The sequence below is a fragment of the Phaseolus vulgaris genome, chromosome 4 (assembly GCF_000499845.2).
Source record: "Phaseolus vulgaris cultivar G19833 chromosome 4, P. vulgaris v2.0, whole genome shotgun sequence".
Lineage (NCBI taxonomy): Eukaryota > Viridiplantae > Streptophyta > Magnoliopsida > Fabales > Fabaceae > Phaseolus > Phaseolus vulgaris.
Window position 1 is genome coordinate 1,616,456 of NC_023756.2, and position 18,071 is coordinate 1,634,526.

General features: G+C 29.2%; 3 protein-coding genes and 1 pseudogene across 4 annotated transcripts; 2 read left to right on the forward strand and 2 right to left on the reverse strand.

Moving 5' to 3' along the window:
* Positions 1-269: 269 nt before the first annotated feature.
* LOC137836753 (formate dehydrogenase, mitochondrial-like) lies at positions 270-2,859 on the reverse strand. The gene is made up of 6 exons (XM_068645476.1): positions 2,583-2,859; positions 2,088-2,259; positions 1,371-1,911; positions 1,031-1,155; positions 748-860; positions 270-666 (listed from the first exon to the last, which is right to left on the reverse strand). Exons 1-6 carry the CDS (start codon positions 2,661-2,663, stop codon positions 553-555), a joined length of 1,146 nt encoding a protein of 381 aa, XP_068501577.1. The 5' UTR covers positions 2,664-2,859; the 3' UTR covers positions 270-552.
* Positions 2,860-6,447: 3,588 nt separating this feature from the next.
* LOC137836754 (formate dehydrogenase, mitochondrial-like) lies at positions 6,448-8,879 on the forward strand (annotated as a pseudogene).
* A 753-nt stretch (positions 8,880-9,632) lies between these two features.
* LOC137836755 (formate dehydrogenase 1, mitochondrial-like) lies at positions 9,633-13,892 on the forward strand. 2 transcript variants are annotated; one of them, XM_068645478.1, is made up of 7 exons: positions 9,633-9,783; positions 9,937-10,021; positions 11,588-11,780; positions 12,061-12,601; positions 12,856-12,980; positions 13,325-13,437; positions 13,540-13,892. In XM_068645478.1, the coding sequence occupies exons 2-7, from the start codon at positions 9,953-9,955 to the stop codon at positions 13,651-13,653; spliced, it is 1,155 nt and encodes a 384-aa protein (XP_068501579.1). In that variant the 5' UTR covers positions 9,633-9,783; positions 9,937-9,952; the 3' UTR covers positions 13,654-13,892. The 2 variants fall into 2 exon arrangements, with proteins under 2 accessions (XP_068501579.1, XP_068501578.1); XM_068645477.1 differs by lacking the exons at positions 9,633-9,783; positions 9,937-10,021 and adding an exon at positions 11,142-11,443.
* A 2,572-nt stretch (positions 13,893-16,464) lies between these two features.
* On the reverse strand, positions 16,465-17,732 carry LOC137836577 (basic blue protein-like). Its single transcript, XM_068645240.1, has 2 exons — positions 17,543-17,732; positions 16,465-16,679 (listed from the first exon to the last, which is right to left on the reverse strand). The coding sequence occupies exons 1-2, from the start codon at positions 17,730-17,732 to the stop codon at positions 16,465-16,467; spliced, it is 405 nt and encodes a 134-aa protein (XP_068501341.1).
* Positions 17,733-18,071: the final 339 nt, after the last annotated feature.

The window sequence follows — 18,071 nt, forward strand, 5'->3', positions numbered from 1 at the left end:
CTAATTTTTGTAAGGAGAAGCATGATTTTTAGTTGATTTAAACCAAACTTCAATATCTCAACTATTTTTTTTATAAAGGTTAAAGTATATATATATTTATGTATACATTGTTTAAAGTAAATCTTATATGAAAATAGCTTTTTAAAAAATATTACTTCATGCAAATATAAATATTATGTTAGTTCTTTTTTTATTATTATTGGTTTAGTACAAAAATATTGATATTCCAACGGTAAGATTGATGAATTTAAAAATAATGTTAATAAGAATTGATCATCAAAGCTTGGTCAATTTTTTATTCATTCATTTGCAATAACTTTTTTTGTTAACAACACATACTAAGTTTCTTGGGCATTACAAGTAGCACATTCAAATTTGAAAACTCAAAATGGAACATTGAGAGTGTTCCTTACATTCTTATTTCTTTTATCAATAAAAAACAACTTCAAAGACAACAAAGCACATACATAAGAAAAGTGTTCTCTGGATCATTATTTGTTCATATGTTGGTCTTAAATGGAAGTTCCTAAGACCACATTAATGCAGAGTACTTCAACGATATTGGGGTGCAAGTTGACCCTCCTTCACAATGTAGTTTTGTTCTGGAAAATCTTCACCCCTGAAGTGCCTATCCAACATGTCTTTCACACCAGCAGCATAACGTAACTGCACAAGTTTCATTATTATGAACATTAGTGTTACACAGAGTGAAACAAACAACCTAAGTACTGTCAAATCTCATAATACCTGTGCATCTATGGTGGTCCCAGAAATATGAGAAGTCATGGCATGGTTTGGCATGAACCGCCATGGATGATCCTTTGGAGCTGGTTGTACAGGCCAAACATCCCCACCATAACCTACAAAACATCAATTGTTCATCACAAAATCATTAGTTGGTTGCATTTCAAGAGTCAGATGTTGAGAGAATCATCAATTGCTGTTATGAACACATGCATAATAAGTAATCATCATTAGTTTCATTTTTTGGTGGTGGAATCAACTTTCTGTGAATTGGTTTTAGAATTACCTGCAACATGACCACTGGTGCATGCATCAGCAATTGCCTGTGTGTCCATAATTGCCCCTCGAGCATTGTTAACAATCACCACACCTTTCTTGCACATAGCAATTCTGTTCTTGTCAAATAATCCTCTGAAACACAATAACCTTTGGTCACTACTCATCTCTAGGCTCAAAGAATCTGAATATTAATGCATAATTTATACAACACAAACCATGGAATATACTTATGCATAGTGCATAATACAAACCAAAAGACCTATCATTCTTAAGTTCTATTAGTTATCAATTAATCCCTTGTGATAGTTACAGAAATTATGCATACCATGAGATTTCAAAATATATACCTTGTCTGCTCAGTGAGAGGCATGTTGATAACAATTACATCACACTTAGGAAGCATTGCATCAAGATCCTCCTCAAACTTTGCTCCAATCTCTTTCTCCAATTCAGGATTCATCTTGAGGCGATCATAGTACAAAAGATTACAGTTAAAAGGCTTCAACCTCTGCAGTAAAAGCTTCCCAATTCTTCCAGCACCAACAGTTCCTATTGTCTTGCCTTCAAGATCATAAGCTCTGTGTGCAATGCCAGCAACATTCCATTCCCCATTAACAGCTTGATGGTACCCTGGCAAGAAATTTCTCACTAGAACAAGGATTCTCAGGAGTTCATCCTCAGCAACCGACACCACATTGCTTCCAGTTATCTCTGCCACTGTTAAACCAGCTTCAGCCGCTGCCTTGAGATCAACATGATCAGAACCAATGCCAGCAGTCAAAAGCAGTTCTAGATTCTTGGCCTTCTTTATTCTTTCAGCAGTGACATACGCAGGATGAAATGGAGTGGAAATGAGGACATGTGCATCAGGTAGGTGTTTATCAAGTTCTGCATCAAGGTAACACACAAACACAGCCATTTAGAACTATTCTCCTATTTTTTTTTCATGATTTTACTGTGATGATGATTATTCTGATACCCTTGTTTGGAACATTACTTAGAACATGTTTTCTAAGAATAATATTATATAAATTTAGATAATTTCAACATAGTAAGACACTGACCAGAATTGGAGCCTTCTTTGTCATCAGTAACAATATATTGATGACCCTTTGATTCCAACCACTCACGAATACCCAATGCTCCTTCAACACATCCCACAAAATTGGGATTCAGTTTAGCATACTCATTCCCTTTGTAGAACACTCCCACAATCTTCTTCCTCTCAGCTGGAGCCTAATCTCAACCATAAGAAAAAACATATATTCACAATAATCCAAAGTTGAAGAACTAAATATTATCCATGATCTTGCCAAAGAAAAATTAATCATGGTCATCATCTGAATGAATAATTTAGTATTTTTTCACTGGGCATTTTTATTTTGATGCAAAAGTGAAACTGTGTGGGTGATTAAAATTGATGGTAATCTTCCAATCAATATGAGAAACATCACGTGTATGGCAAAGAACTGTTTTGGACTAACATTATCTTTTTCAAAAAAGAAAAAGTGCAATAAAATTGAGAGAAAGAAGATGCAGATACTCGAAAGCCTACTTACATGAAGGTTTCTGGAGAAGGTGGAAGAAGAGGAAGAAAGCAGAGAACGAGTTGCAGAGGAAGCAGCACGTTTCATGGCCATGGTGATGATGGAAACGTAATTCACCAAAAAGAACTGAAATTGTAAGAACAGAGAACAAAGAGAGGAAGAGAAGTGTGAGAAGAAATAGAGGAGTGTGTGAGGCTTATATAGAACAAAATAAAGAAAGAAAATGAGAGAGATAAATCAAATATCCGCAGACATAACAGAATGAAGATGAAACCATACATCCCGAGACAGAGCATCTAGGGGAGGAAAGAACTAACGTAAGTAGCCGCCATTATGTTCTGTCCTCATACACGTATATTTTGTTTTTGGTAATTTTTTTAAAATAAAATAAAAATATTTATGTACAATTTAAAAAAAAATTGAATCTCAAGTCAAGAAAAATTCAAGAAATGTAAGTTTGATTTTTCTAAAATATATTATTTGTATTTTTTTAATAAGAACTATAAGCAGACTTTTAGATAAAATTATATATCTTTTTCTAAAAACAATTTTTTTAACATGGGAATCGATTTTTTTAACATGGGAATCTAGTTCTTAGGAATTAATTTTAAGTCTTCTTTAATAACATCATCTTATATTTTTGGAAATTTCTAATTTATTATAATCACATACCACATATCCTAATATATGTGGACTTAATTTTATTATTTTCATAAATTAATATTTATAAGATTGAGATAGAGTTAAAAATCACTTTTTAATACCATATATGTCGTTGCTTGCTCGTAGTTCTTCCCCTCCTATCATCAACATATAGTGATGTTTGAAGATATACTGCTTCATTGCAAATAGGTAGATCTATAAAAGTTAAGACAAACGAAAAATGAATCATATTATGTTGCCAATATAAAAGCATAAAAAAATTATTACATCATTTATACTTCACTTGTCATTAACTTAATTAAATTTCTTATAAAGATTTTGATAGAATTTCCTATGATACAGAGAAAAAAAATCATATTCTAAATATTTTAAAGTGTCATATTTTTTCAAGGTTAATATTTCTTAGTTATTAATAATGAAATTGATTCTCTTAAAAGGAGATAAAACTTTTTTTAACTAATCTTTCTCTTAGTTGTAAAAGTATAAACACTAAATGGGTTTTTAAGAAAACATTAAGAATTGGTGGATTTGGAGATAAATTTAACATCAACCTTGTTGATGTTGGTTGCTAAGAAATAGGTGTACATTGCTTTTATATATATCCACCAAATTCTAAAGTTATTGTTGTTAGAATTTTAATTATTTATGTTTTTATTTTTAACTTAAAAATTTATCAAATGAAATTCATTCAAATAGTTCTCGTATCACTCAAGTCAAAATTTATTCACGTTCACATTAAGACATTTCACTTTACTTCTAAAAAATTTGTGTATTGATTCGAATTTAGAGATTTGCACCTGTCATACTATCCACATAACTATGCGTATAAAAATATCGATATCAAGTAACCTCAAATGACAAGTTAATTCATATGACTTGCCAATGAATATCTTCATCTATATGATTCAAATATATTAGTAGAGTCAAGATATCTTTTTTAGATGAATCCCTAATCAATGCACATCCTAACCAATTTCAACATGATATTGTTGGAGATCCCACATCGACTAGAGATTAGAGCATTTCATTGTATATAAGTGGGTGCAAACCTCAACCCTATGAACCGGGTTTTATGGGGTTGAGTTAGGCTTAAAGTTCACTTCGTAATATGGTATCAGAGCCATTTCGAGGGGTGTGTTGGAGATCCCACATCGTAATAGATATTTCCTTTTCTAAGAATATTATGACACATCCTAACCAATAGTAGACTCATTTTAAAACCTAATTTTTTAAGTAAAAATCAAGCTTAAACTTCATAATTCATACTGCAATCAATTTAAATCATCACTCACTTATCCAATTGTTTTAAATTTTCAATAATTTTCATAAATTAACATTTATTTCAAACAAATCCCACCCTGTAATTTTTTTTAAAACTTGTAATCACGTCACCTTCCCATTCAGATCTTATAACCTAAAGTTCAATTGAAAGAGAATATGAACTTCTTTTACAACCTCCCAAAATCTAAGTAAAAAATGCTATAGATAATCTATGGACCTCAAACAAATTATCCAAACATTGAAATTCAATACAAGGTTAATAAGATTAAGAATAACACTTTTCTCAACTAATTTCTATCTAGATTGATAATAAAATTATAGAAAAAACTGAACAACAATAAATGTTAAGGGTTAAAAGAAACTTATTTATTTTGAAATTATGATAAGATAAGATTAATTCCTAATTCATGAGCTATGATATGATTCTCACAGTAAATGAGATTTGGAAAAAAGTAGATTAAAAAAAAGGAAAAGAGTTTAAAAAGGAGAGAGAGAAGAGAGGGGAGTTCTTGGTTCTTGTTTTTATGGGTTACAATCTAAGTAAATTGAACAAATTGCTCATTAGTGTTAAAAATTATGCTTGTAAAAAATAATTGGATAATATTATAATACCAATTGAAGATTCATTGTTTCAAAGAAGAAACAAATTGAAGATTTGACTGTAATGGTGACTATCATTATTTTAGTCCAGATGAATTAGCTTTAAATAAAATAATACTTGTTAAATTAAACTTGAGATTAAAAACAGGATTATATGGTGACAGATGAGTAATTATCGAAGTTTAATTAAATATATAAAGTCAAAATAAAAAGAATGGCACCTGGGAATTGAAAGGCACACTTCATAATTTAAAACTTTTAAATCGGATTTTAAGAAAACGAAATTTGAATTTATAAATTTTTATTGCTTTTCAAATTTCTCAAAAAGAATTCACAACTAAATTTTATTTACGAGAAATGAAAATTTTAGATTTTGATGATGTGATTTCAGAAAAAAAATTGTGGAAGAACAGTTTCATTATGATTGAAAATATAATATAAACACTGAATTTAAACCTTAATTTAATCTTCTCAATAATTAGTAAAATATAAAAATATATCCAAAAAGTGATGCAGTAATCAAGCACGTCTCTGTCACATCAAGGAACACCACTAGAGGACTCAACTCAGCCACCGACAGCATCATTTGCTTTTAAAACCTACCATTTCTAATTATCATCTACGTAAAAATTATAATAAATAATTTGAATAATTATGTTTTTTATTTTCTAAAATCCGAGTAAAGGTTTCATTCTTTAAATTAAAACAAAATATTATAATTTCTCAAACTTTAAAAATACAACTTTAATCACCAAATACTAAATTTAAAGGACAAAGTTTGTTTTAGACTCTAATAATAGAAAATAACTATTCTACAATTTTTTTTTAGAATACAATCTTATATTATAATAAAAGAATAATTTATTTAAATTTCAAGAATATAAAATGGTGTAAAATATAATTAAATTTAAAAGACTGAAATAATCTTAGACTTTAAAAAACTTAAGCTATATTACTCTAAAATTGAGGCATCAAACAATTTTATAAAATGTAGAATATTAAAAATCAATTCATTTTGAACTTTATGAATGTGGTGACAATGACTATAAGAATTATAAATTTAATTGTTTATTATTTTGCTGGTTTCATGAAGCACTTTATTATTTTGAAGGAGAAAACATGTGTGACTTTGCATTATAGCTCTTTTTGTAGTAAATATGTGAGTGTGGGGTTACAGAGCTTATCATGATGAAGACTTTGATGATATCAATTCATGGAGAAAAGATTTGATGCAACAGTGATGCTTTTTATGATGTTCTTCTACTCTGCAATTCAGTGTACAATGGCTTATCATCTAACATAACAACAATTTAAAATGAAAGCAAAGGTGGCACGTAGTTGAAAGCACACACGTGTATGAGGGACACAACATAATGGCGGCTACTTACGTTAGTTCTTCCCTTCCCTAGATGCTCTGTCTCGGTATGTATGGTTTCATCTTCCTACTACTGTTATGTCTGCGGATATTTTATTTATCTCTATCAATTTCTTTGTTTATTTTGTTCTATATAAGCCTCACACACTGCACTATTTCTTCACACACTTCTCTTTCTTTCTTTGTTCTCTGTTCGTACAATTTCAGTTCTTTTTGGTGAATTACGTTTCCATCGTCACCATGGCCATGAAACGTGCTGCTTCCTCTGTAACTCGTTCTCTGCTTTCTTCCTCTTCTTCCACCTTCTCCAGAAACCTTCATGTAAGTAGGCTTCCAATTATATTTATCTTCTTTTTCTCATTTTAATCACTCTTTTTGTTTAAAATTTTTAGTAGTTCTTCAACTTTGAATTATGCATGACCGTGATTAATATTGTTTTTTCCTTGAGAATAGGCTCCAGCTGAGAGGAAGAAGATCGTGGGAGTGTTCTACAAAGGGAATGAGTATGCTAAACTGAATCCCAATTTTGTGGGATGTGTTGAAGGAGCATTGGGTATTCGTGAGTGGTTGGAATCAAAGGGTCATCAATATATTGTTACTGATGACAAAGAAGGCTCCAATTCTTGTTAGTGTCTTACTATGTTGAAATTATCTAAATTTATATAATATTATTCTTAGAAACACATGTTCTAAGTAATGTTCCAAACAAGGGTATCAGAATAATCATCATCACAGTAAAATCATGAAAAAAAATAGGAGAATAGTTCTAAATGGCTGTGTTTGTGTGTTACCTTGATGCAGAACTTGATAAACACCTACCTGATGCACATGTCCTCATTTCCACTCCATTTCATCCTGCGTATGTCACTGCTGAAAGAATAAAGAAGGCCAAGAATCTAGAACTGCTTTTGACTGCTGGCATTGGTTCTGATCATGTTGATCTCAAGGCTGCGGCTGAAGCTGGTTTAACAGTGGCAGAGATAACTGGAAGCAATGTGGTGTCGGTTGCTGAGGATGAACTCCTGAGAATCCTTGTTCTAGTGAGGAATTTCTTGCCAGGGTACCATCAAGCCGTTAATGGGGAATGGAATGTTGCTGGCATTGCACACAGAGCTTATGATCTTGAAGGAAAGACAATAGGAACTGTTGGTGCTGGAAGAATTGGGAAGCTTTTACTGCAGAGGTTGAAGCCTTTTAACTGTAATCTTTTGTACTATGATCGCCTCAAGATGAATCCTGAATTGGAGAAAGAGATTGGAGCAAAGTTTGAGGAGGATCTTGATGCAATGCTTCCTAAGTGTGATGTAATTGTTATCAACATGCCTCTCACTGAGCAGACAAGGTATATATTTTGAAATCTCATGGTATGCATAATTTCTGTAACTATCACAAGGGATTAATTGATAACTAATAGAACTTAAGAATGATAGGTCTTTTGGTTTGTATTATGCACTATGCATAAGTATATTCCATGGTTTGTGTTGTATAAATTATGCATTAATATTCAGATTCTTTGAGCCTAGAGATGAGTAGTGACCAAAGGTTATTGTGTTTCAGAGGATTATTTGACAAGAACAGAATTGCTAAGTGCAAAAAAGGTGTGGTGATTGTTAACAATGCTCGAGGGGCAATTATGGACACGCAGGCAATTGCTGATGCATGCACCAGTGGCCATGTTGCAGGTAATTCTAAAACCAATTCACAGAAAGTTGTTTCCACCACCAAAAAATGAAACTAATGATGATTACTTATTATGCATGTGTTCATAACAGCAATTGATGATTCTCTCAACATCTGACTCTTGAAATGCAACCAACTAATGATTTTGTGATGAACAATTGATGTTTTGTAGGTTATGGTGGGGATGTTTGGCCTGTACAACCAGCTCCAAAGGATCATCCATGGCGGTTCATGCCAAACCATGCCATGACTCCTCATATTTCTGGGACCACCATAGATGCACAGGTATTGTGAGTTTTGATAGTACTTAGGTTGTTTGTTTCACTCTGTGTAACACTAATGTTCATAATAATGAAACTTGTGCAGTTACGTTATGCTGCTGGTGTGAAAGACATGTTGGATAGGCACTTCAGGGGTGAAAACTTTCCAGAACAAAACTACATTGTGAAGGAGGGTCAACTTGCACCCCAATATCGTTGAAGAATCAATTCAGTGTTAGAAACTTCCATTTTCAAGGCCAACAAATGAGCAAATAAACATCTAATGGGAACTTTAATGATATCAAGTACTTGCTTTGTAGAATTTGAACTAAATCTTATTAAGAAATAAAATACTCCATGATCCATTTTATGGAGTCTTTGTACTACTTATCATGCAAGAAAATTATAATGTAAGGTTGAGAAATTTATGTGCAAAGTATTTTGATTTTATATTTTAGATTTTAGATTTTAGATTTTAAAGTGAAGTAAAAATTATTAAGTGGTGTAATTGGGAAGCCATTCAAATAAGCATTTCGAATTAAAATTTGAATTTAATTAAGATCAAGAGATGAGCAATTGCATCATTTATAGCATTAAAAGATAAAATCAAATCACTAAAACTAAAGAGCAAGTAATCAATGTACATAATGGATTATAAAAGAGTTTGATAAATTAAAACTTCAATCCAACAAAATTGAAGATCAGAAGCTCATAGTGGTGAGAGCAACCTCAAGCATAAGATCAAGAACAAAAAATGCTGAAAAAAATAAATTTTTTTTTTTACAACTTATTATAATAATAATATTTTAAATTAAAAAATAAAACAAATATAACACAAATGTTAATTCTAGAAATCTTCTATTTCTTTCCTATTCTTTTTTTATTTGCTAGTTTGAAAAAAATGGTATAACTTCAAATTTCTAATTTAGCTTTGGATAATTGTCTTTATCCAATTTCATCCATAATTTTGCATAGTAGATTTCCAAATGTAATAAATTAATTTTTGTTTTTTTTCACTCCTTTAAAAATTTTACTCTCATACCACAATCAAAATATTTAGTATCAAGCACAAAAACTAACCATTCTAATATCTAACATATTTTTTATTTTTTTTTACTTTCAAACTAAACAAAACTTTAAGAAAATTAATTTAAAATCACATATTTTCTAAAACAAATATGATAAGGACAAATAACTAGGGTTGAACTTGGGAAGATAAGGGAGAAAGTAGAAAGATAAGAGAAATAAAATAGTGGCACGTGGGAAGGTAAGAGCACACGTGTGTAACAGTGAACAAATTGAGAAAGAAAGCGAACAGACACAGAGAGAGTCACAAGAGCAAAGGTCGCAACTGGTGATTGCTTCATCCCTTCCCAACTTCTAACCTTTCTACTCTTTCATATTCCATTTTCTTCTTCATCTTTTCTTCTTATTCATATTTATTTATTTATTATAATAATAATTAGTTGCAATTTTAATCTTATTTTGGTGAATCGAATTTTCACAGACAAATCACCATAGCTATGAAACGTGCTGCGGCTTCCTCTGCGTTTCGCTCTCTGCTTTCTTCCACCTTCTCCCGAAACCTTCATGTAAGTGAGTCCGATTAATTTTCATCTCTGAAGCACGTGATTCTGCGTTAACTGTGTTGTTTTGCATTTTTGTTCTTGTTCTTGCATAGATGGAGGTGAGATCTGGCTTTGTTGTTGTTTGTGTGTTGCATGCGTGATCCGTCACCATCACGTGATGCTAAAGTTTGTTTCTCACTCTGCTATGTGCGTTTCTGATTACTTCCCTTGTCATCTTTGTGCTCATGGATTTTTCCACAGTCGTCACGGAATAGTTTTTGAGAAATATTTTCTCTGTTCATCATTTTCTTAGTTTTGGAATATATACATATATATATATTAAATATTAAAATTAATTTAATTAAATAAAAAATTATAATTATGTTATGCTTTTTTAGATGATATAAGTATATAGTAATATTATAATTTAAAGAATAGTACTTATTAATTAAACTTTAATTATTAATTATTAATAATAATTAAGTAATTTAATATATCTTAAATTATATAATTAATGATATTAATTAATTAGTTAATTAAATGTATTTTTTGAAAACTGTACATATTTTTAAATGAGAAAAACTGATTGTATGAGATGAGTCTCTCCTGTACTTGACTGTTGTATTTGGTGGACCAGAGACCAAAGAACAACAAGGATTGACATCATTTATAGCCCCACCTCTTCTCATCTAGATGTTAAAATAAATAACTTTTATATTTTAGGAAAATTAGATTACAACAAAGTAGAAAAGGAAGATAGAAAGTAGTTTGATCATTTTTTGAAGTTTACATTATCATGCAACTTTTACTGAAATTTTTTTATATTCTCAACCCACTAATAAAATAAATATTTAAAATAGGAAATTAATTAAAAATAATGTAAAACTTTGGAAAATTATGGGTAAAAAACAGATAATATAAAGACAAAAATAAAGGGGTCCAAACCAAGAATTATAGTGTGACAAAGTCGGTAAAAAATTTATCAAATAAAAAGATGAATTCCCATATTTTTGTACTTTTTAATAAATATCACTCAATAACAGTTGTATTAATTAAAGATATTATTCTCATTTGTCTTGATTATCTATGTCAGCAATTTTAATTTTGTTGGTGTATTTTGCTGAGGCCAAGCTGAAACTTGTTCATCATGCAGAGGCCTAGACACCGTGTATGATCTACGTGTCTTAACCAAGCAACCCCACTTTTCTATATAATACACTCTTCTCTTCTCTCTCACACACACCAGCAGCAAATCTTTCACTTGCATCTCTTCTTAGTTCTCCCTTGCATCATTTGTTTGTTATCCTGTTTTAAACTTCTCTCTCAACCATGAGTGATAACACACAAGAATACCTTGTTCAAGTCCACACAACAACAACTCAAAATACCATTGTTACCCCACTCGAAGAAGTTGTTACCCCGCTCGACAACACATCCTCAAAAAATGTGTGTTAGTGAATGTTTAATTATTTATGCTGCTGACCACGATTAATTTTGCTCATGCAACACCATGATTAATATTGCATTCTTCAACTCTGTTTATGCATGATTGTGATTCATTTGTTTATTTTTCCCTGTGATTGAGAATAGGTGTCAGGTGAAGGGCGCAAGGTTGTCAGTGAAAAGAAGAAGATTGTGGGGGTGTTCTACAAAGGGAATGAGTATGCAAAACTGAATCCTGATTTTGTGGGGTGTGTCGAAGGAGCATTGGGTATACGCGAGTGGCTGGAATCGCAGGGTCATCAGTATATTGTCACTGATGACAAAGAAGGACCAGATTCTGGTTAATAACTTGCTTACTCGATTCAAGTTTATATAATATTATCTATCTTGAAATTTGAGTATAGGTTAATGAATTAGTCCTGGCCAATTTCCATATAACAAGTTATTAATTTTTTATTTATTAAAATGTGGTTATGTATCAGTGAAGATAAGTAGGTCTCATAATTTTTTCTCAAACATCATGGTAATCAACACCATAATATCATGGAAGGTAGATCTAGTTATCTCTTCAAGTTTTTAATTGGTTGAACTCATGGCTATTTGTTGTTTTTCTGTTGTAGAACTTGAGAGAAATCTTCCTGATGCACATGTTGTCATATCTACTCCATTTCACCCTGCCTATGTCACTGCTGAAAGAATAAAGAAAGCCAAAAATTTAGAGCTGCTTTTGACTGCTGGCATTGGTTCAGATCACATTGATCTCAAGGCTGCATCTGCAGCTGGTATAACTGTGGCAGAGGTCACTGGAAGCAATGTGGTGTCAGTTGCTGAGGATGAACTCATGAGAATCCTAATTCTAATTAGGAATTTCCTTCCAGGGTACCATCAGTCTGTTAATGGGGAATGGAATGTTGCTGGCATTGCTCACCGAGCTTATGATCTTGAAGGCAAGACAGTAGGAACCGTAGGTGCGGGACGAATTGGGAAACTTTTACTCCAAAGGTTGAAACCTTTCAACTGTAATCTTCTGTATTTTGATCGAATTAGGATGGATCCTGGATTAGAGAAAGAGATTGGAGCAAATTTTGAGGAGGACCTTGATGCCATGCTTCCGAAGTGTGATGTTATTGTTATCAACACACCTCTTACTGAGCAGACAAGGTATAGTCTCAATATCTCAGTCGATACAAAAATCATTTCATTCTTGAAGTTTCAAGTCATGTATTCATTTCCAAAGCTTTTATGATAAGAATTTATCACAATGAATTAATTCATAATCCAACTTAGAAATGACAAATATTTGTTTTATATAAAGTATATGTATATTGCATACTAACATAAGTTCTGTATGAATATTGAAATTCTTTAAGCATTTTATAGTGAGGGAGTAGTGAGCAATGATTTTTGTGATACAGGGGATTGTTTGACAAAGATAAAATTTCCAAGTGCAAGAAAGGTGTCTTGATTGTTAACAATGCTAGAGGGGCTATTATGGATACCCAAGCAGTTGCTGATGCTTGCTCAAATGGCCATGTGGCAGGTAATTCTAAAACCAGCTCACAAAAAATTGTTTACACTAGCAAAACATGAAAAAACTAGTACTGTAAGTTGATGATATTCTTACACATTCATGGTTCTAATGTGTATATAATATCAAAATATCAACTGCTGATTTTTTTACCAAAACCAAGAGTACTATGTTACTCTGGAAAATGGAAAGTAAGCTGTTCTGTTATGTCTCTAAGTGACAACTTCTGGAGATAGTTATTCATGACAATGCTATCTGAGAATAGACAATTTAGACTGTGGTTGGTTATTATTCCTTGTTGAATTGTCCTTGCTAATTAAACTTTCAACCTCTTTCCAAATATCTTAATTGTATAGGTTATAGTGGTGATGTTTGGTTCCCACAACCAGCTCCAAAGGATCATCCATGGCGCTACATGCCAAACCATGCCATGACTCCTCATGTTTCTGGCACTACCATAGATGCACAGGTATTTTAACTTTTGTCTATAGCATTAGCTTATCCTTTTGTGTCTAAGTCTGAGTTCTTTCACTTCGATAACCCTAAATGATAATAAACCAAACTTGTTCAGTTACGTTATGCTGCTGGTGTGAAAGACATGCTTGATAGGCACTTTAGGGGTGAAGACTTCCCAGAACAGAACTACATTGTGAAGGAGGGTCAACTTGCAAGCCAATATAGGTGAAGGGTATCAATGTGTTCTTAGAAACTTTCATTTCCAAGGCTATAATGGAAGAACAGAGAAAAATAAAGATTTAGAGGGCACTCTAATTTTGCTATGTACTTGTTTTGTTGAATGTACTTGTTTTGTTGAATGAGAACTCCTTTAGTTAATCTCAGAAATAAAATTGTAAGGGACTCTATGTTCCATGCATGGATCTTGTGTTTTTGGAATTTAAATGTATTACTTGAAATTAGGACTTATTTGCATGATCTACACATGAGAGGATGCAATAGAACCAAAATTCTAGTTGTCTTTTATGTTTATTTTTTATTATCTTAAACTTTTTTGTTTTTTTTACTATATTTTTGTTTTGAAGTTTCAAATAAGCTTTTAAAACAATATACTCTCAGGCTTTACCGGTCAAAATCATTAATTATAAAACATCAGTATGACAAAAAAGACATAGAGAGAATTATCATTATAATTAATATTATTAAATAAATTATTTATAGTTTTACATTTTTGCAATAAATATTTGATGAGATTTACTTTTAATAAATATTTTCAAATTGATGTTTGATACTGTATTTTTATGATATTGCTATAAATAGTTCTCTTTTTTTTTTCAATTTTATTTCATAATGCTAATCAAGTGGATTATATTTAAATTTTATATTTGCGAACAGATATTTAGTAGTATATTTTTTAAAATTTGTAATTTGGGTTATGAATTTTTTTACTATCTCTTAGTTTTTAATTATAATTAACATTATTAATTATTAATTTTTAGTTATATAACTAATTAGTTGTGTTTGAAACGATAATTTGAAAACTAAATTAATATATAATCTCATTAAAAAATGTAAATAAATAAAATGAAATCAATAAATAAAAGATTAAAAATAATTTTAAACATTATTAAACTAAATTTGGTTGTAAATCTTTATAGTTATTATTTTGAATCGTGTAACAAAAAAAAGTGAGTATCATGCTTACAAAAAGTCGAAAAACACTTTTCAAACTCTTATATTTAAAAGAACTAACTGGATTTAAATAAGTTTTAAATGAAAATAATGTAAGCTTAATCCATGTCTCCATAATATTGCACTTTTAAATAATAATATAGTCTTAAAAAATTATAAATAATAATGAATGATATATATATATATATATATATATATATTTTTTTTCTAATTTATTTTAAAGTAAATTAATATATTTATCAAAAGGACCATTCCATCAACTTTGTTCTCGTTTATAAGTTCTCTAATATAACAAATGTGAACTATTTTTATTTTGTTTAATTACTTTTTTTTCTAAAATGGAATTAATACATTTCAAAAAAATTATGAAATAGAAACCAATTTTTAGATACCAAAATAATTAGTTACAATAGTAACTAAATTAGAGACCATTTTATAAACTAAATAAAAAATTGGTTTTTAAATTATTTTCTATTATTGTTAAATAGTTTCCTAATTGGTATCTAACTAGCAACAAGGTTTTAGAGACCAAATTTAGAAACTAAATAATTGATTTCTATTTCATGATTTTCTTGTAGTGATATGCAAATGCATTTGATACCACCACTATTATATATATATATATATATATATAAATAATTCATATTTAATAATTGAGAATTTGGATTTTATATATAAAAATAAATGTAGTATTTAAAAAAAAATGATGTATCTATTTTGTTATTTATATGCCTCAATAAATTTTAAAACATCCAAATCGAGTTCATGACTAGCTACCACATTTTCTCATTGCACCAAACTTAATCCATATCTCCATTTCATTACTATAACTATACAAACACCGAAATCTAAGGCATAATCTATGAAATGGATGGTCATTATTATTCCAACAGTGATAATTGTTGCTGTGTAATAATTGTGTATAATCGCCTATATTTAAGAAATAATTTAAATATTAGTAAAATGATGTTCTATTATTTATATTAATGTAAAATTAAATGACCATTGTCCAATTAGAATCTAAAGAAAGGGAAAATACGTTTGAGAAGGAGAATTGAGAAATAAGGAGGTCACATAAGTATAAAGCTGAAATTAAGAGAAAGACATAATATGGAATTTAAAGAAATTAAGTTATCAAATTGTAAGAATTTATAATAATAGGAGAAATTAAAATGTGAATTTACAGTTTTAGTATTCAATTTAAATTAATTAAAATGAAAATAAAGTTTTATCAACTGGTATTAAACCGTAAACATGAAATTAGCTTTTTAAAATGTCTATAGTATTTTATATCAAATTTGCAAAAAATTATGATATATATTACAATTTTCTTTTCTCACTAATTTTTATTTATTTATTTTTAAGTACTCCTTTTACTTACTATATTGATATTCTTTACTCAATTATTATTTTCCTTAATTTTTTCATATTTTAATTTTTAATAATTTTAATATAGGAAGTTTTTTTTTTAATTATATCAAATATTAAGTAAAAAAATAATACTGCTTCAATTCAATTTTAACCCTTTTAATCAATTTACTAATTAAATCCTTTAAATTACATTTACTCAACTTTATCATCAATAAAATTCACTTTAACCCTTACACATTTAAATAACTTTATCATTTTATTAAATTAAAATTTAATATCTATATTAACATTTTATATTTAAAGTTTACAAAAATAATATTATTTATCCAATAAATATTTCATTAATCATTATATATGGTTATAGAAAACAAAGAGAAGTCTTTATATATGTTTTATATTTTTGTAAATGTAAAAATATTGATGAAGGAAGATGAATGAAAAGACATAAATATGTTATTAATTAGTGATGGAAAATGAACTATGATAAATTTAAGATTGAAAGTCTCATTCCTCTCTTACAGTCATCATTCATGGTGGAGATGAAACGAAATAGTCCCAAATTGGGGAGTTGAATCCTATCATGTCCTGTTTTGTACACTCTTGAATATCTTGGATCTTTTGGAACTTCACATGTTTTGTATGCTCTCTCATCCACATACACCACATTGTGCAATGAACTATTGTAATTGAATACTGCAATCACAATAACAATATCATTGCAATATTTTTTTTCTTTATAAAAAATTATGTTAAAATAATAATAATTCTCTCTAAATAATATGTTAAAAAACAATTAATAATTCTCTCTTGAATAATATGTTAAATAACATTATTTTCTTCAATGTTACATAATAAATTACATTGACATAAATTTCAATTTTAAAATACAATACCAAATCAACTAATAATATTTAATAATTTTAAATTAAAACAAAATGAGAATTTCAAGTTAATTCTAGTATTTTAGTTAAAATAAGACAAATTAGAATATATTCAACCTTAAAACTTAAAAAAAATTTATATAAAATATGAAATTTTAAGTGTTTAGGGAGAGTTTCTACAAAATTAAATGTTCTTAAAAAATAATAACATATACAATAAACTACATCAAAACCATTTTAAATACAAATATTTTTTAATTTATAAAATAATATCTAACTTAATTAATATAATAGCTAATTATTTTTTATTTTAAATTAATTAATATTTAATAAATTTTTATAACATATATGGTTTATATATATATATATATTTGTATCCAATGTTTTTTTTAAATTACAATAATTTCCATATTTATAATTTTTAATGAAGTGTATATGTAGGGTAAAAAATTGTGATAATATAAAATACTAGTACATGTGTATTTGTGTCTTGAGACTCATTAAGAAAAATCAAGTAAATTATTAGTAAAGTTTGATGAATTTAACTACTCTATCATATTGCAAGAGAAACTTTAGATGAAATAATAATTTTAATAAACTCTTTAAAAATGAATTATGTAACAAATAAAATTGATAAATAAATACTGATATAATATAGAGAGAAAAAGCACTAACCAAGCACATCACCACCAAAAATGGTCTTGTGATTAGGCCAATCAGTGACATTAAAGGTCCAACAAATCTTCTCTGAGCATGAACCATCTGCTTTTCCAACCACATAGGTTCTTGCATCAACCATATCAGAGAAAACCAACAACATGCCTAAAACCATCATCACTGCAACAACTTCTTTTCCCTCTGCCATTTTTCAGATATGTTATGAACAACACAAGTTCAAGAGTTTTTATAGTTGCAGAGACTCAACTGTGGTGATGTTTGAATGTTTGAATATATTCTCAACATTAAATAATTGGTTTGAGTAATGTTATTCATAAACATGGCTATTCAAATTCATCAATGTAAATAAATATTTCTTCCAGTTTTTTTTTTTTACTCCCATCCGTTTTAGTCAATCAATAGTAATAATCATACATATTAACTGCAGTTTTTAGTAATAATGGTAATTAAAAAATTATAAGAAATAATTGATGATATCTTAACTTTTTTTCTTTCTAATTTTTATTCTCAAATTAAATTAATATAT

Excerpts from the sequence above, each read along its gene's own strand:
- LOC137836755 (XM_068645477.1), top strand. The coding sequence starts at position 11,327 with ATGAGTGATAACACACAAGAATACCTTGTTCAAGTCCACACAACAACA. Across the intron at positions 11,781-12,060 it reads CAAAGAAGGACCAGATTCTG|AACTTGAGAGAAATCTTCCT; the intron begins GTTAATAACTTG and ends TTTCTGTTGTAG. Across the intron at positions 12,981-13,324 it reads CTCAAATGGCCATGTGGCAG|GTTATAGTGGTGATGTTTGG; the intron begins GTAATTCTAAAA and ends TTAATTGTATAG.
- LOC137836753 (XM_068645476.1), bottom strand. The coding sequence starts at position 2,663 with ATGGCCATGAAACGTGCTGCTTCCTCTGCAACTCGTTCTCTGCTTTCT. Across the intron at positions 2,260-2,582 it reads CCTTCTCCAGAAACCTTCAT|GCTCCAGCTGAGAGGAAGAA; the intron begins GTAAGTAGGCTT and ends GGTTGAGATTAG. Across the intron at positions 861-1,030 it reads CACCAGTGGTCATGTTGCAG|GTTATGGTGGGGATGTTTGG; the intron begins GTAATTCTAAAA and ends GATGTTTTGTAG.
- LOC137836577 (XM_068645240.1), bottom strand. The coding sequence starts at position 17,732 with ATGGCAGAGGGAAAAGAAGTTGTTGCAGTGATGATGGTTTTAGGCATG. Across the intron at positions 16,680-17,542 it reads TTTTGGTGGTGATGTGCTTG|TATTCAATTACAATAGTTCA; the intron begins GTTAGTGCTTTT and ends TTGTGATTGCAG.